A 22,788-nucleotide genomic window follows, 5' to 3' on the forward strand; every position below is an offset into this window, starting at 1 on the left:
TAGAAAGATTTAGCATACCGGAGGCGTACTAACGGAGACGTATACCGGTTTACCGGACCCCTCTTACGCATGCGCAGTAGTCCTACCCGGTCACACATTTGCCAGTGCGCGTGCGCAGATCCCACAAGGGCCAGTTGCAATCGAGCGGAGAAATTGCTTATTAGCCTCCACCCGAGCGCAGCCATACACTCTAAACAATAATACGCCCATATGAGAATAAAAAGGGAGTAATTGCTGTCCTCTAGCGCACACCCTTTTATAAAAGGGTGTGCGCTAGAGGACAGCTTACTCCCCTTTTACTCCTTTCTGTTAATAGAGTGCAGTAAAAGAAGAAAGATATATGAAGAATTACTTTGGGCTTTTGGACTAGGGTAAAGTTGTGCATCATCATCATCATCATCATCATCATCATCATTTATTTACCCTTAAGGGCCCCAGGGGGCATTACATAAGGGGGGGGGCGAACAGTAATCATGTCACAAAGAACAAAATTGGAACATAAACTTAACACATGTAGATACAACTGTGAACACTTCAAAAGAAAAACAAGCAAGTAAGTTAGTAAACAAAAAAAAAGAAAAAAGGGCCTTCAACAGGAATTAGTTGGAGAATAAATCAATTAACATCTGTTTAAATTTTAGGGAATTAACTTCATTCACAACACTGTCTGGAAGGACATTCCACTCGGCTATGGCAGCTGGCAAGAACGAGGAATTGAACGCATTGGTTGAACCATGAATGCGTTGAATACTACGGCAATTATACAAACGTCGCGATGATCTTAAAGGGGGCATAATTAGGCTCTCACGCAGTTGGGGAAAATTATAATAAAGTTTATGAAATAGACAGAGTCTTGCTATCTTACGACGGGATGCCAAGGAAGGTAAACCAACAGAGGATTTGATATTTGTAACACTCGACCGAGAATCATAATTTGATATTATAAACCGAGCGGCTCGATTTTGAATGGCCTCTAACATATGTGTTAAATACTTTTGATGGGGATTCCAAATGCTCGATGCAAATTCAAGTTTAGTGCGGATGAAAGTTTCGTATGCGATTAGTCTAACCTTAGGGGGAGAAAATGTGAGCGATCGTCTGATGAATCCTAGTGATTTAGAAACGCTAGCAGCAAGGGACGTTATGTGCTTCAACCAGTTAAGATCACTTGTTATTTCTATGCCGAGGTATCTGTAGGATTCAACTTCAGATAGCGCGGTCCTGTTTAGCGTGTAAGAAAAGTGCAGGTTAGATCGTTTACGGGACACGTGCATAAACTTGCATTTAGTTTCGTTCAGTTTCATGAGCCAGGTCGAGCACCAACATTGTATCAATTTCAAGTCGTCCTGCAGCAATGACTGGTCGTTCGTAGTGCTAACACGGCGGTAAAGAACGCAATCATCTGCGAACAAACGGATGGATGATGAAATGCCGACAGGAAGGTCATTGATAAAGACAAGAAACAGGAGCGGCCCAAGAACAGAGCCCTGAGGTACTCCAGAGGTGACTTTAGTGACGGTAGAAGGATGGTTGTTGATGACGGTGTATTGCGAACGATTAGTTAGGAAACTGCAAATCCATGATAATATCAGCGGGTGCAGTGAAAGGGAGGAAAGTTTAGCCAAGAGGCGCTGGTGAGGAACTCGGTCGAAAGCTTTCGAAAAATCGAGGTAGATAATATCTGTCTGAAACAAGGAGTCAAGGTTTAGGTACAAGGTTTAGTACAAGCGTACAAGCTGCATGGAAGGACTGACGGGCAGGTTGTATGATACCTTAAGCTCCCCTTTGAATTAGACCGAATGCATGCTCGCTTTCTCGCTTCATTTTCTGAACCTGTCCTTATTCTAAACGTCAGTGGTTATTTAAATAACCAAAGGGTTATTTAGTTACTTTTTAAAAAATGGGGCCAAGGTGAGCGTGGCATCTGGTCGAACCTTCATTGATCTTTTCCCCTGCTTAGACGTCACCAACACTCGGACCCTTTTTCCTGGTTTGTGCCTTGGATAGGTCTTATGCGTAGTGGAAAGTAAACATAATAATAATTGACTAGGACGAAATTAAAGGTGCAGTAAATATTTCCGTGACGGTGCACACTTCAACCGCGCCATAAGGGAACAGCTGAACGAGGGTGAGAGAAAATATAGATTTAGAATTTTAGAATTTATTGAGTTAATTTTGGCTGAGTACATAAATTCGGTATACAGGCGAGGGTCCCAAAGTGAAGCGACTGTCACGAGACCCCCGGTCGATCAATACGAAGTAGAATAACAAGCAGCAACACAGAAAAGTACATTTGGCAGTAATAACAATGGTAATTTATATAGAGAAACTTTGTATTTGATGAAAATGGTATAATAGATTATCAGGGCGAAGAAAGTAAACAGATATGCGGAGCAAAAATAACAAACGGCTGTAAATAGTATTGTACAAAATGCAAGACAGTGCTGTGAAAAACTATATAGATATTCATTAAAAGGCACATAAAGAAACATACAACTGAAGTTAGAATACCAGGGTACAGTTGTCAAGCGACAACAAACAACTACAAAATTTCTATCAAATAATTAAGAACAAGAATTTCAGAAAGACAGAAGCTGTTCACTCCATTCATTGCAGAAAAAGAAAATTTTTCAGATTTGATTTAAACATAGACAATGACATCGGCGAATGAAAGGGAGAATGAAAGAGACGCCGCATAGTGGAGGGCTCCGGATTAATTTAGACCACCTGTACGTTAACTCATTAATACCCAGGCCGTCGGCGGGCCTCATTACTACACGGAGCTTCCACCTACAGTTCGATGTCAGAACGTTTTCAGCAGCCAGCTTTTTACCCGCCGCGGTGGCTCAGTGGTTAGGGCGCTCGACTACTGATCCGGAGTTCCCGGGCTCGAACCCGACCGCGGCGGCTGCGTTTTTATGGGGGATAAACGCTAAGGGGCCCGTGTGCTGTGCGATGTCAGTGCACGTTAAAGATCCCCAGGTGGTCGAAATTATTCCGGAGCCCTCCACTACGGCACCTCCTTCCTTTCTTCTTTCACTCCATCCTTTATCCCTTCCCTTACGGCGCGGTTCAGGTGTCCAACGATATATGAGACAGATACGGCGCCATTTCCTTTCCCCAGAAACCAATTAAAAAAAAGCCAGCGTTTTCCGATCGAAGTGCTTGGCGTCACTGTGAAAGAAGCTGTGTAAGAAAACGGGGTCACCAGTACGCGACTTCCCAGCCGGCGTTCGGTAACTCTTCGTCTCTCATTTCGCGGCAACTTTCCTACGTAGAATCGGAAGGCATTTGTAGGACAAAGAACTGTCAACTGTCGCTAGTCCTCCGAATTGGTTCGTGGCCTTAGATTTGATTTTTCACACATCTCGGACAAGCTGCCCAAACTGAACCAAATGCTGATTGTTGCTAATAGGCGACATGCCAGTATATCAAATTTTACAGGCACGAAGAGATTCTTGTTATTGGTTTTCGAATGTGGGCACACTACTTAGCAAAATGCGGAGGTAATGATTTTTTGTCTTTGGTTCCATCATAATTTGGGCATTAATGGTTAAAGAGACACTGATGCCAACTCCATCATTTTTTTAATGTTAGTAAATAATCAATTCTATGACTCTTTCTGAGCACGTTGATGTTTGTTCCGGCAGCAAAGCAGCATTATTGCTGAAAAAATTTCGTTTAAAAACTTCCTACCACTCGAATAAAACTCGCTATGTCTTACTGGCAAAATCCACTGGTGAATAGTCGGATACAATTCAAGAAAGAATCGCCTTTTCCCCGTCAAAGGACCCCCTTCCAGCCAATGGCGTCGGCCGATTCTCATGAACCTGCTAGCGTGACAATGCAGAGAGTGGCAGATGAAAGAGGATAGTCACCTCCATCCATGGTTGGGGATAGTATACCTCCCTGTAATGTGACGCTATCAGGTTAATGAGAATCGGCCGACGCCTTTGACTGGAAGGAGGTCCTTTGACCGGGGAAAGCTGCTTCGTTCTTGAGTTGTATCCGACTATAGCGACAGCTGTATTTCGTATTTTGTCCTTTCCTTGCTTATAGAAGCTCCGCAAGTGAAAGTAGCGTCTTTATCGTTAGAATGCGGTAATATGTCGATACAAGCCAATTTCGATTTGTCCTCAGGGTCCTTAACGTGCACTGCCATCGCACAGCGTACACGAACGTCTTCTGTATTTTAACGCGATAGCGTTAAGGTTCCCGTTGTGCAGAAAATTCGGCGTCGTTGTCGTCAGCGCCTTCAACATTGTGAGCGAAAGATCCCCGGAGATAGCGACCTAGGTGGGCCACATAGGTCACGTGACCTTGTGACGTCATCACAACCTGCCCAGCAGATTGTGTGCAAATTGCTCACCGTGGCACGTGGCAGCTCAATGACTGTTCGCGAGAGGTTTCTCGAGAAGAGCAACCTGGGTCGCACAAGTCCCAACAGATGGCAGCACCTGCCACCGCAGGGCAGTGGCGCATCGCTTAACCGCTGCACCACTGCTCCAGGAGTGGTATGAGGACTCCCAGGGATCTACGAATTTTAAAATCGGGAATGACCAATTACACATATATGGACCCACCGCGGTGGCTCAGTGGTTAGGCGCTCGGCTACTCATCCGGAGTTACCGGGCTCGAACCCGACCGCGGCGGCTGCGTTTTTATGGAGGCAAAACGTTAAGCCGCCCGTGTGCTGTACGATGTCAGTGCACGTTAAAGATCACCAGGTGGTCGAAATTATTCCGGAGCCCTCCGCTACGGCACCTCTTTCTTCCTCTATTCTTTCACTCTCTCTTTTATCCCTTCCCTTACGGCGCGGTTCAGGTGTCCAACGATATATGAGTCAGATAATGCGCCATTTTCTTTCCCCCAAAGCCAATTATTATTATTATTATTATTATTATATGGACATTAACCCATTAACGCTATCGCGTCATACACTTAAGGCGGAGCTTAAGTGTCCCCTCTAATTTTTGCCTGCATCGAAATGCAGCCGCTGCGATCGGGATTCGATCCTGCGACCTCGTGCTCATGAGCCGAACGCCTTAACCACTACCCCCATCACAGCGCGATCGAGCCACCGCAGCGTCACCACGCGCCGGGATTTTAGCGTGGCTGCGTGCACAACTATCTCTTTTTTTATCCTTCGTCTACGTGGTTACACAGTGTTCCGTATACGTTTCACGTACACTCCTGTGCTTCAATTTCTTTTTCACTTGATAACGCAAGCAGCAGAAGGCATCATCTTCTATACTTACACTCGCTCAAACAGGAAAAGGAACGAGACAACGAGACGTGCCCAGCGGAGGCCCAGGCAATTCCAGTCGGGGAGAACAAAGCGAGTTAGATGGGATGTCATTCCTTACGGTAGTCAAGAAAAAGCGGCGAGCAATAGCCAATCGGATTCTGCGCATGTTCAGCCGGCGCGCGTGAGAGCCGATCAAGCCCCGGGAATACGGAACTGCTGCTTTCGGGCGCGTCCGGTAAACAGCGCCGATGGCGGGCAATCGCGCAAACACGAGCCGCACGCGCACGGGCAGGCTTCGTGGCCATTGAACGTAGCGAGCAAACGACCGCGCTGGCGCTGCCGAATGGCGCCATAAAATTTGCATGGGGGCGCATTCTGGGAACGGCACCTACGCATATTGGCCGCGCTCTGATCGATTCGTTGCGCTGCTCTGGGGAAGCAGTGATATATACAACTGCGCGCACTTCTGGCGTTATGTGGATCGCTTTCATTCAGCACAGCTCTTCGGAAATCGCAGTGCACGTCGCAGGAAAGGACAGGCTTGACTTAAATGGAATCGTCTGGAACATAGCCGACGCCTTTGAGTGCACCGGTGAATACCAACACAGACGTGGCTCCTCGGCGTGTTTTGCACAATGCATTCGTGGGCAACTCCAGGTGACCATCGACTACGATATATACGGCGTCCCTGATAGCCCGAGTCACTTTGGGACGTTAAACCCCATAAACCAGTCACGTCTGTAGTATAGTTTAATACATGGAAAGTGAGAGTAGCGCAAAACGGGACAAAGGGACAGAGAAAGACAGACACAACACAGGCGCCTGTGTTGTGTCTGTCTTTCTCTGTCCCTTTGTCCCGTTTTGCGCTACTCTCACTTTCCATGGATCACCGTTACCGACTTGCCCAAGTTTCTACCCTTGTGAATAGTTTAATAATTGGCTTTGGGGAAACAGAGGAGACGAATAGCGACTGTCTCACACTCAAGGGACAGCTGAACTGTGCTGCAAGAAAATTCTTATTTTTAGTAAAGAAAAGGCGGCTGCGTTTCGATGGAGGCGAAACGCTAAGGCGCCTGTGTGCTGTGCGATGTCAGTGCACGTTAAAGATCCCCAGGTGGTCGAAATTATTCCGGAGCCCTCCACTACGGCACCTCTTTCTTCCTTTCTTCTTTCACTGCCTCCTTTATCCCTTCCCTTTCGGTGCGGTTCAGGTGTGCTACGATATATGAGACAGATACTGCGCCATTTCCTTTCCTCCAAAACCGATTATTATTAGTAAAGAAAAGGACGCAGTAACTGTCATTTCTGCTTTGATACCTCAACCACGTCGTAAGTGAAAGCATGAAGGGAGCGAAAGAAAAAGATAAACAGGTGGTGTAGTGAAGGTCTCTGGAATATTTTCTACCACCTAGAGGCCTTTAACGTGAAAAAAATGAAAATTGGTTTTTGGGGAAATGAAATGGCGCAGTATCTGTCTCACATATCGGCGGACACCTGAACCGCGCCTTAAGGGAAGGGATAAAGGAGGGAGTGAGAGAAGGAAGGAAGAGGTGCCATAGTGGAGGACTCCGGAATAATTTCGACCACCTGGGGATCTTTAACGTGCACTGACATCGCACAGCACACGAGCGCCTTAGCGTTTCGCCTCCATCGAAATGCAGCCGCCGCGGTCGGGTTCGAACCCAGGAACTCCGGATCAGTAGCCGAGCGCTCTAAGCACTGAGCCACCGCGGCGGGTAACGTGCACTGGCATCGAACAGCACACGGCCGCCTTTTGCGTTTCGAAATTTTAGAAGCCTCATGCGCTAACCACCGATCTTGTGAGGCAAACAACCGAGCCACCACGGTGGGAACGAAATAGGGAGCGAAAGAGTAGAGAATTAAAGGCCGGCTGTAGTGGAGGGCTCCGTCCTCCATCGTCTCCATGAAAACGCGACCGCCGCGTAGTTTTGAGGCAAGGAAATGGCGCAGTAACTGTCTCGCATATATCTCGGTGGACACGTCAACCGCTCCTTAAGGGAAAGGAGGAAGGAATAATAGAAGAAGAGGGAGAAAGAGAAGTGGAGGGCTCCTAAATAGTTTCGACCACCTGGGCTTTAACGTGCAGCCAGTAGAAGCTGCATGGTTGCCGGGCAAAGGGAAGGACATTGTGTTTCCACTAGACTCTCGTGGGGTGCTCGCGCATTCCGAGCCTATGTTGCAGAGAGTCGGGGGGGGGGGGGGGGGTTTGCCCTCCGCGGTGGTTGAGTAGTTAGGGGTTCGGCTGCTGAGCTGCAGTATCGGGGCTCAAACCCGGCCACTTCAGTTGGTGTGGTTGAAAATAAGAAATTCTCGACCACACACAGCATAAAAGTGGAGGGCGATTTCCCTCTCTCCACTGTGCAACCTGCCAACCGTAGGTCGCAGCTGGCTCTTTCGTGTATACCAACATTGGCAGGTGACGGGGCTCTTCCCGTGGTAGCCACCTTAATTCCGGTCTCTCCCCTGCAAGAGGAGAGGGGGATTTCACAATACCTACTTGCGACACCTGCATGCCACGCGTGGCACGTCGCAGCTGGCTCTTGGTGTTCTTGGCAGGTGGCTCTTGCCACCTTGGCAGGTGACAAAGTGTGACACCTGTGGTGGGTGCGGGAAATAGTGTGGCAGTGCGCTACGCGTTCTCGGAGGGCCGCTATCTTCGGCGACATCTTCCCTTTGTGGGACGCGCCTATAGGCCTGGACGCGCTTGAACTATGCAACTGTGCAGTGCGCGTTCTCGGAAGGCCGCATTCTTAAGCATTCAACTTAAGCATCATTGGTCAAGCCCCCCTCCCCGGCAAGAGTGACAATTAATGTCGCCGGACAAAGAAAAATTGGCGGTGGTTTAGCTCTGGTTAAACCTGGAGTGACGCGATAGCTACATATGGCCGAGTGGAACTCGCTCAGTCGAATTGCAAACAGTCTTTAGCCGCTCCGTTTCGCTGGGCGTTCCTTCTTCATCTTCGTCTCTGGAAGTGGATTCACTCTCTCCACTCCCCCCCCCCCCCCCCACCCCCCACTCGGTTTCCAGCAGCAGCTGCTCCGCACCACGTGACCAGCCACGGCGCCACCACGGAACTCAAGGGGTGCCATGCTGAAGGCTCGAAGTGCTAGCTAGCGTAGTATAGCTCTCGCTACAAAAGGCCGGGCCAGTGGCTGGGAGAGGGGGGGATTCTGCAGTCGCCGGCGCCGTGAGGAGGGCAAGGGAGGCGCTCCTTCCTGGAAAGGGTGATCACCAGGATGGATGGGAACAAAAACGAGAAAAAGGCAAGCAGTTGGTGACGAGCCATTCCTGAAGCATCGCTGGGAGTCAGTCCTCCGGACGGAAGTGAACAAGCCCTGCACGAACGAACGAGCTCCCACTCCGCAGACCCTACCCAGCGGCGTGCCGATGCCACATGCTAACGGCAGCAATCCGCTTCGGGTAAACGGAAAGCTTGGCATTGCTATTGCATTCGAAAACGCTGCGCTCTCACTGCTTTATTCGGTATCGCTGTCTGACGTGCTTCTCGGCTAAGTCGACCTCCCACAATTTTCCGATGGCTCCACGCGCAAGACGACGACTGGTGTAAATGTTTCTAAGAACGACAACTACGTTCGGGAGGCGCGACTCACTGCTCGGCTGAGCGACTGGGAAACGTTTCGTTTTTACGACGAGGCGTCCAAAGCGCACGATTGACGCGCCCAGTGGGCACTGGAACTGCCTTAGACGTCGTAAATGTCCGCAGGACGTCCATAGGAGTTTTAATGTCCACTGGGCGGTGACAGTGCGGTGGGACGCCATACCATCTTCCTCTCAGACATATTTAGTGCAGCTCTCTTGAAACAGAAAGGCCGCAAATTTTTACTAATATCTAACAGTGTATATGCTGCGGCATAGTGTTCTTGTTTTTATTTGTTCCTTTATGCGTCCACAAAGTCGACCCTCGCGTTACTATCGTGGTCGCGTTACAATCTGGTAAATATGGTATTTCCTTTTGCTTCAAGGTCAAGCTTCACACAAACTCAGAGAGGCAGTTAGATCTCTTGAAGCAGTACATATTCATACTAAAAACGATTACAAATAGAAATGTAATAAGAATAAAATCAGAATTAGAGTAGAACAGAATTTGCATAGAATCAGAATTATAATAAATTGAAGAATGACAGGGCTTAGAGTCTGGCTCCATCGGAGCGGGTGTCTCTAGTGATTCGAGCACAGGTGGAGAGGGCAACAGAGGGAGAGAGAGAGAAAGCGGCTGGCAGCCTGTTATACGCATAGCTTTTACGAAGGGGAGAAATAAATTTAAGGATGTTTTTTTTTCCTCAGTTTATAGCAGTTTTACACAAAGCGCATGGAGGAAGAAAGAAGCTCTGTTCTAAGGCAGTGAAACTTGGTGCGTGCGTGCGTGCGTGCACGAATTTGGAGGGTGGGTTTGAGTGTGCCTCCTTACAAAAAAAAAAAAGATCGCTGTGTGCAGATTCGATTCCCCAATACCTAAAGAAAATGAAGGTGAGGGGGGTCTCAGACCGCTTGTCAATATTGGAAAGGGGTCTGAGCCCCCCCACCCAGAGACCCTTTTGAAGAAAAATGCTATCGTATTTCCTCCACATCAATCCAATTGCATGATCACCCTAAATTTTTTTTGCCCAGATTAGGCAACAACAGCCCATGCAGAAATAAAATAAATATTGCAGTGACTGGGTTTCAAACTCGCGTTGGCCAAAACAGATCTCGGCTTCGCTGGCCAGGAGCATTATGTCATTATGTCATAATGCTGCACAGGAGCATTATGTCATTGCCGCAGCCGATCATGCCTCACGTTGAATTGCAACTCTCACACTGTGTACTGCATCAACTTCCAACTACAGTGTGAACAGATCAGATCAGCATAACCTCAATTAGAACTTAACCGGAGTCTAATATCACTGCCGGACGTGCCAACGACACAGTAAAGAAAAGCAAAACAATGAGCCAACCAGGCTAAACACACGCTTTCGCAAGTCTACTCAGTTTAGCTACGTTAAAACCCTACCGCTTTTTACAAATTTTTGCAGAGTCATTTTCATTTTTGCAGAGTAATTCTTAGTATGGCCTCTCCCTATTCTCACCTAGAAATGACGAGAATGAAATTGCCCTAAACATCACCTACCACATTTGGCAGGTGGAGGCTTAAAGGTGCACTAAAGAGGAATCTGAGCTAGTCTTTTTACCACGAGAACTCGACCTACGCGTTCAGAGTCTTCTTAAAAACTTCGATTATTGTCCTGTGCGGCCGATTTCCCTAATTTAAATCGGAATAAAGATCCCTGCTCTCGCCTTTTTTTTTAACTCAAAGCTGAAGGTAGGAGGAATCAACCAACGCGTGCAGTGCCTTTCAGCCAGTCCCATGGCGGCTTGCAGCTCTGCCATCGGTGGAGTGATACGCAAATCAAACAGTCCACGCATATTTTTATTTCCATAGGCCTAATTTACGGCTATGTTGTCTCTGACGAACTATTTATTCACAGAAACCTAAAAAAATAAAAATAAAAGTGAACCTGCCACAAGACTGGCTGAAAGGCACTCCACGCATTGGTTGACTCCTCCAACCTTCAGTGTTGAATTAAAAAAAAAGCGGGAGCTGGGATGTTTAATCCAATTTAAATTAGAGAAATCAGTCGCACAAGACAATAACTCGAAGTTTCTAAGAATGCTCAGAACATGTAGATCGAGTTCCTGCGGTAAAAAGACGAGTTCAGGTTCCTCTTTAGTGCACCTTTAACACTGATGTCGCGACCAACGCTGGACAGATTTGCCTTCATGGCCCTCCTAGTGGTATTGCATTAATAATAACACACACCACTTTGCCCCTGAGCAAGTATTCCATTATGAGTGTTTAGCTACCCTCCAAGAAAAAGCTTTGAGCAAAGAAAAGAAAAAGAAATACAGTGCACCAAAGAGACTCAGTCAGGTTCTTTTTTTTTATTGGTCAACAACAAAGCACCGCTCGGTAATCGCATTCACGTTAAAAGAAAAAGTGCGCAACAATCACAGCAACAAATCTCTCGAAGCTTGCAACTTACAAAGGATGCCATAATAGCCATAACAATTTGTGAAAACAAAGGACAGGCATAGCGCTAAAGTTTCGGCAAACATCACTTTCAAAATAAGGAAGGAAGAGTGCAACAATGAAAATGTGATGTATCATCATACCCTACTTACTTAACTGGCTGATAACAAAATTCAACTTCCCCATCGTAAGAACACAAACAGCAATATACACTGAATACGACATAACTGTCAACCACTGTTGATTAACTGCTGTTAGGCACCCCATAGATGGCATAATATATGGTATAATAGACAAAACAACCAATGTTTCTTTGCCATTGTCAATCCCGTTTCATGTTCAGTTTCATTAAAAATAATGCTGACTGAACTTTTGTACACGTTATATTTTAAAACATAAAAAATGGTGCAAGAGACGTCTCCTCATAAATACGTAATCTGAAATCTGTACACATTCATATAAGCACACAATCATATAGTAAAAACAAGAATCAAAGCACCGGAGAACCTGCCTTCCTGAGTCTCAGCCGAGTAGTTTCCAACTTGTGACACAGGAAAACATCACCGCTGCTTCGGTGTGGATAATGAACAGAAAGTGGCCAAACGGGCCGAATTTCACCCATGAAAGTAGAAAGTGCAAATAGCTTACGCATACAACTACGCCATTAAAAGCACTGCTGGTGTCACATTGTCGTCATAATTAACACACATTCACCCACGTGCGTTCTGTTTGGGAAGGCATGGGCTTGTGCAATCGACACTGGTCAATAAGGGCACGAGGTATGTAGTTTACGTAAAATGCAAGGTTTCCAGCTTACTAATGGTTGTCTCAGCAAAAGATGACTAGTCATGAGCGTTTCACGCAGCATCTAATTAAATTTACGTTATGCTATAAAAGCCAGCCCTATACGTATGCTGCTTTATAGCACTTCTTTTTCTGTTATGCAATGCAAGCTGTACTGGCACTTTGCAAAAGCTACACTATCATGATCCTGAAGCCTTGCGTTACTCGAGAGTCCATTTGTATTGAAGCAAAGACCCAAAAGACATGTTGGAAGTGGCAGGAGTTGGCAGTTTTGTTGGCTGGGAGAGTCTCCCGGAAGGACACAATCAAGCATGACCACACGTCCACAGCGCTTCGCTTCCTACGCGTACATTGTGTTCTCCAGCCACTATAAAAGAGTAAACAGTCAACATAAAGTTGTAGCACTAAGCATCAGACAAGAGTATCAATGCAAATAACATCCACATGAATAGAGTAGGGGTGTGCAAATAGTCAAAAACTTGAATATGAATATGTTTGATATTTGGTTCAAATTCGGTTCAACAAATTTATATTCGAGAACTTCCAAATTTTGCAAGCGATCAAATACTGCACCGATTTTCATAAATTTCACTTTGGCAAACCACAATATCTGGGCAAATAATTTGAAGACTGAGTTTAAAATGCCAGGAAAACCGTATAAGGGCATTCTCGCTTTCCGCTCAGTCGTTTATCTCGAATACCAATCACATTCGGACGCTGCTAGGCTTGGATCTCAAGCAAAATTCCACAAATGGGCTTCCCCACATATGACACCTTTGCAAACAAGATGGCCGACCATCAGATTCAAACAATCACAACGCGAAAGGGCCTTTATAGTTTGTTTGATCTTTCCATTATGCGTTACGTACCTAAAGCCCACACTCATGGAACTTTTTCTGTCACCTTCAGAATTCTCCTAGCACAAGCTCTGCCACCTCGTTTTGGCCAACCATGATATGCAGGAAAGCCCATTTGAAAAATTTTAATTTTTGCGCAAGGCTCCCGAAAGGGCAAGTAGACGTGCCCCAACAGGACAAGCCATCCCACCTATTGCATGGTGCACTGTAACCTGTGCATCTCTTAAGTGCACATAACAGCAGGTGTGATGACGATCGGAGGACTCCTGTCGCTAGACCAATAAATAACTTGACAACGTAGTTTTGGTTTCTGAGCTTCGCCGCGAGACCGTGACGAGGACATCTGTCAGCCCGCCCACTCACCAGTCGTCCGAACACAGCTATGCGCCGCAATTAGGCATTGACTGACACGTCGCTGATCATTTCTCTTGTCTTTTTAAAGGCAGTCTTACTATTCTGCGATGCCAATGTGTGATCCCTTCGCTTACGTCAGAGTTGTTCTTCCAGCATGCCGAAACTGCATGCTCATCACGGGCTTTTCGCCATTTGTGTGATGGCGCCTCCTTCCTCATAAGGCTTCACTGCATTTTCGTATTTTCAACAGTTTTTATTTTTTTTAGTGGGCTGCGGGGAATTAAATCAGCTTTTGGATAATTCAGGAAATTCTTTCAGTCCCTTGAAATAGAAATTAATGATGTTTCACCCGCCATCATGTTATTTTTAGTTGCCAGTCATGTGTAATTAATTTAATTTTTATTATTCTCTTTGAATGACCAGATTACAGGCTGTATACTGTTATGCTGTGTAATCAAGTAGCATACATTTCTGTGCACATCATATATTTTATATAATGCTGAGTCAGTCTAGTTTTGTTTATTACAGTTGCAAATACAATACAATATTTTTAAATAAATAAAGGAAACAGCATTTGCCTGTATCTTTTTCTCAAATGTTTTTTTTAATAATACTGAACAGATGCTTGATATTAGATTCGATATTCTAAGTCAATATTTCTTCATATGTATATTCGACTCATATTCAAAAATTCCAATATTCGCACACCGCTACATTACAGCAACATCAGTGTGAAAGAAAGCTGCAGCAAGAAAAATTGCTGTTGGGTTCATTGGTTGGAAGTCATGTCAATAAAGCCAGGAAATCAGGAGACATCTAAACAACTCAGAAACTTTTTCTGTGACCAGGCCTCTAGAGTTGAAAATGCCCACTTAAGTTAGAAATATGCGATTATTACTAATATACTATGGTTTAGGAGGAAAACAACAAATGCAACAGGGGAGCGATTACACTCGCTGTGTAGAAAGATAAGGGGCATTCCAATTCTAGCCTTGGCACCAGTGCCAGGAAAAGTTGTCGCGAATTATAGTATCATGAGTAAGTTTCATAACCTTTGCACTACATAGTGTTCACCATATGCTAGGCTTGAGATCAGCCCGCTAGTATTGGCACCAAGATGCTGAAGCAAAAACTTTCTTTTCAAATAAATTACACTGTCTTAACCACTCCATTTTGTTTTCCAAGTGTGCATGGACAAAGGTGCAGATGCATATGGTGATACATACTGGGTAAACTTTAAATGCTAGCCATTTGTTCTGCCTTACACTGTTAATGCTTAGCAATGCTACACTTATCTGACACTGAAGGCACAATTAAGCATACACAGTACCAAAAGAAGCTGGATGATAGCAAAATTCTGTAATTCTAGAAGTAAAACAGTGGCTCAAAGTTGAAGAAGTGAAATGTGAATAGAAAACATACAGCAACCAGACTTACCTCATCAATCGTAAACACTGCACTTCCAATACTCCTTGTGTCTTTCTCCTTGAACACCTCTGAAATTGAACACCAGAGTTTCAGTCAAAAAGAGTACAGCTGAGGTTGTACCGTTTTTAGGTTAGGCTCCATTTTAGGTTTTCAGGATATTGAAAAAAAAAAAAAAAAATATTTCACAAAATTTCACAAATAGACAGAATGATGAAATGGCATAAGCTTGCACTTCCCACGGCCACCATTCATATGAATCGCACCAGTATATCCTTTAGTAACGCATGAGGCACAAGAGACCTGGCATACACGCTATCAAGAAGGCGCTTGAGATAATTACGCATCGTTTCTATCATAACTGGTACTAGGTGAATTCAGTGGTATTATCTTACAAGGCAGACGCTATGTAGATGTCCCGACAATATTCAGTAATAAATTTATTATACTCGTTAGCTCAAAAGTCTATGCTGCAACGTTTAAATTATGTGCAAACGCCACTTTGCTCAGCTGAATTCAAGCTACCATCAAACTTCCCAGTAATGTGGTCAAGTAAAGCAAAAATATGTACCACATCTCACTAGCAATATAACAGAGAAAGACGTGCAACTAAAATTTTATGCAGTTATGCATCCTGATCTGTTCGAGCTAATACTAAAGTTTTGTCTCTTTGCTTGTGCAAATAGATTCCAAATGAAGAACTGCATCTTGTCCATGTAATCATAAATTGTGGATTGGCCTTGCCATGGGGCTTTTGAGTTCGGTATCTATCATAAATGAACATCAACCTTTGAAGTTTTGAAAATGAAAAACTTGTTTTCAATTAAAAGGTGCCTGTTGAGTTTGCAAGTGAAATGAAAAGTTATCTTATTGAAACATCATGCGATAATGAGCTACCTGAGCTCAGAAGCATGAATTGTTCAAGCAACTTTCAAAAACACTAACACTGCATTGCTGGTGAAAGTATAATCATACACCGACATTGATTCTGCGAGTAGAGTCAAGGAACAGCTCCAATTTAGGCTTGAGATTCCCATGAAACCATACTTGCAGCATGCTCAATTGTTACTAGTTGTGACTGTATACACAGGCTGCACAACTTGAACAACTAATTTCCTATTTGCACCTTTAGTTAAACTGACAGTATTGCATGCATAAGTAAAACAAGAAGAGAAGATGTAGTTGTGCTCGTGAGGTCATATAGAAATGTCAAACTTTTCCCATGTGCTTAGTAAAACAACAGCTTCATTCTTTTGAGAGAACACAAATATTGGTATCATCCCCTAAAAAAAAAGTCCCTCATTGCATAACTTACGCCGTGAGGCTGTAATAAGAGAAGAAACGTGAGAGAGAGTTGTAGAAGTGTGCTTGATGCATCATCAAAAGAAATGTTATTCAAAGACAACCATGCAATGCACATGCTGCGGCTGATCACTGGCTGTTCAGCAGGGGTAGACAAAAGCAAGAAAATTGCAATGCACAAAACCACACTGTAGAGATATCTTAGGGAACAAATGAATGCCACATGTAAAAATGCACTTCTCGTGGTATACCTAAAAAGAACAAAGCACACCCAAAATATCTGGGTCAAGGACTTACTGTTTTCATGAAAAATTTCTGAAAAGATTGGTCACAATCAAGAAGCATGATCACAGGTCTTGCAGATACTACACGCCTAGCAAAAAAATTTTAAACCCGCATTACAGGTAGCATTCTTCAATAAAGCTAAGCCGGAAGGGGACAAAAAGTACAATTAACTTTTTCTTCGACGCAAATTATTTGCCATAGCAGTTTGCACCCACTACACACAGACTGAGATGTCAGGTGTGATGATGCCATCACCTAAATGGAGTGTACATAAGTGTCAATCACAGCAACAAATTTCTTACTTAACCAGATCTTGAAGAATCCCCTTTTTTCAAGATTTTGTAGCACAAAGTCAAGAAAATAAGGAGCACATTCTTATGAAGCGCAGAGTTAAGAGTTATCTCAGCAGCTTGGAGCATGAAGTTGACACATGTATCTCACCTATCATGGTTCTCAGCTTGACAGCACACCCAATGAAGTCCTCGAAAGCTATGTTTCCATCATCATTGCCGTACCGCAGGACCAGAGCTTTGAGAATATGCTGGTTCACTTGGTAGCCTAGACAGCAAGGTACATACAAGATTTAGAACATAAGAACAGGTGAAAGAATGCAACCTAATTTGTCGTACACGCCTGTCAGCTACACAGCCATTGATGTGTGGCAGCTGTTAGCAGAGAATCTGGATAAAATTTAGCAAATGCATCAGTTCTGAAGTGATTTTCAAAATTCAGCCTCAAGATTTGGTGACAACAAAGACAAAATAAGTTTCCGATAGGTGACAATGAATAATTAGCCCCATTTAATATCTTCAAGGCAAAACTTGGAAGACTTTTTTCAGTTTCGTGCCTGGTGCATGGCACCTCAGCTTAAGCTTAACAGGATTTCATCTCTTAGTCTGGTGCTAAATGTACCATTTCATGAAAACAATGGACACTTACATAAAAAAGAGAAATCAGAATTAAAAAAAATGTTACACTATAGAAATGGTTCTTGAAAGAGCAAATTAGTACATAACCCACAGCGACAATGTCTCAATACGGAAGCGGTTCCTGCCAGATATTAATGTCTCCTTAGTCAGTGCTGAATGGCGTGTACGACATTGTAATTTAGTCTATCCAAACTTGCAAGCTGTCCAGCAAATGCAGTCACTGAAATGTATCACACAAGCTATGAAACTTGCATTATGGCAGCTATCATGAAAGGTGGCTCAAAATAACTTGCAATGAACATAACATATTAGTTAAGACTGAAATCATTTCACTACGTCACATAATTTTCTTAACAATCACAAGGAAACATGGAAAAAGCAAGTTCAAACTGCTGCTATAATGAATTTATTGGTAGCTGCAATGCTGTAAAAGATATGCTACAAATTTGGTAATCTGGCCACAAAAACACAATATCCAAATGAATGATGAGCTGCAGCATACTAAATCATAAACAGTGTAAATCCAACCACTGCTGTACATCATGTCAGAGGATCTTTGTTTCTCAGAGATTTTACCATCCGGAAAGAAAACGCACTTTTCACACATGTAATTCTTGGAATCAAGTGAAGGCAGGCTGCATCAGAAGTCCACTGCAATAAGCAGCTGGCATAAATTTTTACATCAACTGAGAGTGGATGATTGAGCTACTTTTATTCAGCACATGCAATGAGGTGTACTTAAGGCAACTGCCTCTGCAACTTCCCAGACTATATAGCATCACAGAAATAGTTTAGATTAGTTTACAATAACCTTTAGCAGATAACTTTACCATGGCACACATAATGAGGCATCTCCAATATGCGACTCACCGGCGGAATTCAAGGCAGCCCTCAGCTCGAACGTGTTCAAATAGCCTGACCCATCTTTGTCAAATGCTGTGAAGACATTCTGAAATCGGAGAAGACAGCACCACATTAATCAGTTTCTTGCCAAAAAAAAGAAAGGCTTACATTCAACCTCACTGCCATAAAAGTAACGACCACAGTTATTCTAGAGACAACATAAAATGCTCCCTTTCAAGAAAGTCTTGAAGAGCTGCTATCACTTCGTTGCTGAGCTGATATATTTACACTGAGCGGGACATCAAAAACAACACTTGTGCCACTTGCTGGTGGTAGGCGTTTTTTTTATTCTCATGTGAGCTCAGGGAAGGTTGTCACTTTTTAACGAAGCCAGCTACTTTTTCTCTCACAAGAGAATTTATGCTGAGCACAATGAACACATGACAACTTTAAGTCCTTCCACAAAAGCAAATTTTCTGAGCACAATATACAAACCACTTACAGCCACACGTTGCTACAAGAGGCATCATGGCAGAGAACTTTGCTTCATTTTGAAACACCTGGGGTTCTTCACTGTGCACTACCTGCCATGCTCTACCATTGCATACTGCTGAATCACACACATCCATCGCCAAATCACAGTCAGGACTTGTAGCACTTTTCTTAAGTAACAGCACTGTTGCTACCTCAGTTTGACTGCAGCTTCTGAGAACTTGTCAGCATGTTTCTTATGCAACCGGTACACGTTCTGGTCATACTGGTAATACAGAGTCCAATTTCCTTCACATTAAGTGTTCAAGTAAATTCTGTTCAGAAACCAAAACTGGGTGTCTTAACTGAACAGTTTTGAGCCATCCAAGTTTCAAGTGCAGTGAAACTCTATAACGGGCCCGTAGACATGTTACTCAGCTTAATACTTTCAGAGCCTTCAGATGTCTCACTGTAATAGCTGTATCTGTAGGGTAATGAAATTACAAAAGTTGAAAGACTCAGTGGAGTTCACATTGCACTAAAGCAATGGAAAAAAACTTCTCCATAAGCTACATGTTTAAATCCAATGAAGCTGCACGTTGAACCTGCATGAAACTATAGAGGAGAGTTTCTTAGATCAAGTTAGGGCTAAGCCAGCGACCTAGGTATTTGTTACTAATGCACCTGTTTTCAAAAATTCCAAGGTCACACTTGCTGGTTCTAAATGCTCCCTTCATGTAAAAAAAAATGTCACTATAAATGCATCAGCTCGCACAGTATCTGGTCTCAATTTAAAAAGGCCAACAGACCTGTGAAACCACAATCACAGAGTTGAAATGAATGTCGTTTTCAATTCCTCTAACAATAATGTGCCTGAGATACAAATATGTATTCTGTGGCAGAACCATTATAACAAGAAAAGGCACAAGAAATGTTTTCCATTTCTTATAAAAACAAACAAAAAAACAACAAAAATAAAGCAGAAGCAAATTAAAGAGGAGCCTTAAAATTTCCACGAGAAAAGACCTACCTTCCAGGTCCTAATGAGGATCCAAAGAGCTCTGAACTCATCCAGTCCTAGTTTTCCCGAATGGTCATCCTAAAGTGCGCAACAGAAAGTCAAGGAAATGGTACGATGAGGGAAATGCTGCATGCAATGCTGAGCTTGTTCCTTATCAGACATCAGCGATGTTCTTCCCTGCAATAGGCATGTCAGAGGTATTTGCAGTTCTGCAAAGCTAGGGAAGAGTAGTGCTGCTGTAATGTATCCCTTTCAGCAAGCTGTCTTCTTGTGGGTTACACGTGAGTTAGGGGTAGCCAATCTATATATATGCCTGCACCTTTCTTCCTGTCTTCCTAGCCATTCTTTATGTGCAATCGTATACTTTCCAATTTACAGAAAAAGATTTCAATTTCAATTACATTCCAATAGCAAAACTAGATTACGAAGATGCTGGCATCAGCTAGAAATAAAATTACCCGAGCCATTTCGGATTTCAAACTTTAAGCTGCAGTTAGATTTACGTGTTACTCAAACAAGTGAACATACTAATTATCAGGGCGAGACAAAGAGACTGCAATGTAAACCAACACTTTGAAGATTAGAAAAATGATATCAGCGTGTGTGCCAAAATGGACAGTATAAGTAACAGTAAGCTATAATGTGTGTGCAGGAAAATACAAGTAGCCTAGGTGCTTGAATAAGTCCAGAATAGATAAAATGAACTTCTGAAGTGCATTAATGAGACCCAACGCTACGAACGTTGCTTCTGCTGCAAGGACTACTCAACTGCAACAAGATATGGGCAGAGCAAAAAGCTAAAAGTAACACGTGCAGAAGCACACACACGATGTGCTACACCAACCATCGGCAAACAGTCACATGCACATGAATGCATGCCCCAACAGAGTCCTGTACCCTTACATATATGCCTTGCATGTACATTTGTGAACGCTTGTACACCCTCTATGTATCACAGTGGAGTAATGAACTTCTATGGCTCTGCACCGTTTGGCAGTCAACACACTGACGTATATGCTAACAAATGCTTTACACAGAGTGCTGGTTGATGAAAGACAACACTTGATTGAAGACAAAAACAGTATCTGCACTTGTTTCTCATGTTAAATGCAGGTATCAGCTGAGCCATTGGTAAAGCACAGAAGCACCCTTTTGGTTGGCAGACTTCATGACACACAGACACCTCTTGCAACAATCAATGTGCAACTGCAGAAGGATACGTCCATGAGAGCAACCATGCTTCGGCACACATCCAGGGCAAACTGCTCAGATCGGATTTCTGGAAAAGAAATAAGTGCTGATGGTGACAAAATGGAAAATATGCTCCCATTTCAGGAGTGACTTTGGGTTAAGAACTGAATGTTAACAATATGGCACAGATCTATTGAAAAAAATGGCAGTCTAAATTGAAAAAAATTGGTGGTGGTTTAGCTTTGGTTAAACTTGGAGTGACACGATAGCTACAGCTGGCCGAGTGGAACTTGGTCACGTGACCAACCACGTGATCAGCCACGTGATCAGCCACGGCGCCGTGCCATTGGCAGCTGCTCCGCACCACGTGACCAACCACATGACAGCGTGGCAGCGCAGCCACAGGGTGGCGGCGCCGCCACGCTGAAGGCTTGAAATGCTACCGTAATGTAGCTATCGCTACAAAAAGAAAAGTGCACGCAAGACTGCAGTAGACACTTTCACAGGACGCAGCTGGACCGAGTATATGGTTGCATCTAAAAATCTTGGAATGAATGCATTCAGCGAATGAGGCCTATGAAGAGAAAAAAAGTAACCCTTAGTTATTAGTATTGTACGCTTCCAAGACAATGCACACTCAGACAATGCACAAAGTACTATGTTCTATATTAGAATGACAAAGTGCAGGCAAGATAGTTATAGTTACAGCAAGCGTTTAAAAAAAACGCCCATTTAGAATCAAACAACAGGAATGGTGTATAGTATAACTGCACACTTAGCTGTTAAATCCCCCAGGCAGGGAATTTTTTTTCTGTGGCTTTAGGATTCAGGCCCCATGCTGTGGTTTTATGCACACAGCACAAATGAAGACTAAGTATTAGGCAACTTTTGTTACCAAGCTAGGGAAGTAAGTGACTATAAACTACACACAAATACTAGTACATTTGTGGTCACTAAGTCAATTCCCCAAAAGTTAGCTGTGGCTTTCAAAAGAAACAAACTATGGTGTTATTATGGGGCTTTGGGAAGGCATAAACTGCACTACAGCAGCTAAATATGTAACCTTAAACTCATGTAGAAACCTCCCAAGCAACAGAACAATATTGCTGCAAAGAAAACTGTTCGAAAATAAATTAATAAGAAACTGAATAATGTTGCTGCAAGAAACACCACTTGGAAATAAATTCACATCACATGAAGCTCTCTGAGATGTCCTAGCATGACGACTTTTCATCTTTGCCAATAACGTATCCTTTGCTAATGATATCGCCACCAGCTGACCACCAAGAGCAGATGCTATATGAAATGTGCCCCCTTACGAAGGCTCATAATAGGAAAGCCACCCAAGTGAGGCAATGATGTCCTCTTGTTTGTGGGTGTCCTTGTTAATGCGAGCCATTACATAAACACGGAGTCCACGCACACGCCACTCGAACGAAATCACAGGAAAAAGAAGCAAAAGGAGATTCAAGTGGGCCGGGATGATGGAAGAATAATGGCTGACAGAGGTCGAAGCAGAACAGATGAACAACAATCCATGCACACAACACACTGGAGAAGGGCGACCGCTTACCGTCATCTTCATCTTCCCGGGGAGCTGAATGGGCATTTGTGAGTGCCCAAAACGAACGTGGGGACGGCGGAGGAGGAGAGGGTGTGAACGAACACCGAGAAAAACAAACAGTTCATATTGCTTAGACTCTTACATGATGATTTTGACCAGTCTCTCCACATGTACAGAAGCAAACCTAGAATTAAGGCTGAACAAATCCTGCTTTCAATGTGAGCACCTGCATTAGCCTTGGTTTTGTCACAATGGCATTGTACAACATACAAAAAGGCAAGAACTACAAGACTAACCCTTTAGTCTGAGCTGTGCTACACAAATTTGCAGTTTACAGTCTTTCTGGACAAGTCAAAAGTTTCATCATGGCCATACAGATGACTGCTTTTAAGATGAACGTGGTGGGACATTGGAAATCTGTTTATCAGAAGTTCAGCTTAACAA

At 43.8% G+C, this 22,788-nt stretch overlaps 1 protein-coding gene across 13 annotated transcripts in view; it reads right to left on the bottom strand.

The window, feature by feature from the left end:
• Positions 1 to 11,187: 11,187 nt before the first annotated feature.
• The window catches only part of LOC144133263 (calpain-B-like), an 82,779-nt gene continuing 71,178 nt past the window's right edge, over positions 11,188 to 22,788 (bottom strand). For 9 of the 13 annotated variants that reach the window (XR_013315023.1, XM_077666197.1, XM_077666192.1 and 6 more), the window contains 7 exons: positions 22,354 to 22,377; positions 20,810 to 20,868; positions 19,599 to 19,667; positions 18,125 to 18,203; positions 16,767 to 16,883; positions 14,751 to 14,809; positions 11,188 to 12,469 (listed from right to left, as the gene is read on the bottom strand). Coding sequence is in view for 12 of the 13 variants with exons in the window: in XM_077666197.1 (XP_077522323.1) it covers positions 12,443 to 12,469; positions 14,751 to 14,809; positions 16,767 to 16,883; positions 18,125 to 18,203; positions 19,599 to 19,667; positions 20,810 to 20,868; positions 22,354 to 22,377 (434 nt within the window). In the remaining variant the exon portion in view is untranslated. The remainder of the gene's footprint in view (positions 12,470 to 14,750; positions 14,810 to 16,766; positions 16,884 to 18,124; positions 18,204 to 19,598; positions 19,668 to 20,809; positions 20,869 to 22,353; positions 22,378 to 22,788) is intronic. The other 4 variants (XM_077666200.1, XM_077666198.1, XM_077666194.1 and 1 more) reach the window with 1 other exon arrangement.

This window comes from Amblyomma americanum, chromosome 5 (genome assembly GCF_052857255.1).
Source record: "Amblyomma americanum isolate KBUSLIRL-KWMA chromosome 5, ASM5285725v1, whole genome shotgun sequence".
Taxonomy (NCBI): domain Eukaryota; kingdom Metazoa; phylum Arthropoda; class Arachnida; order Ixodida; family Ixodidae; genus Amblyomma; species Amblyomma americanum.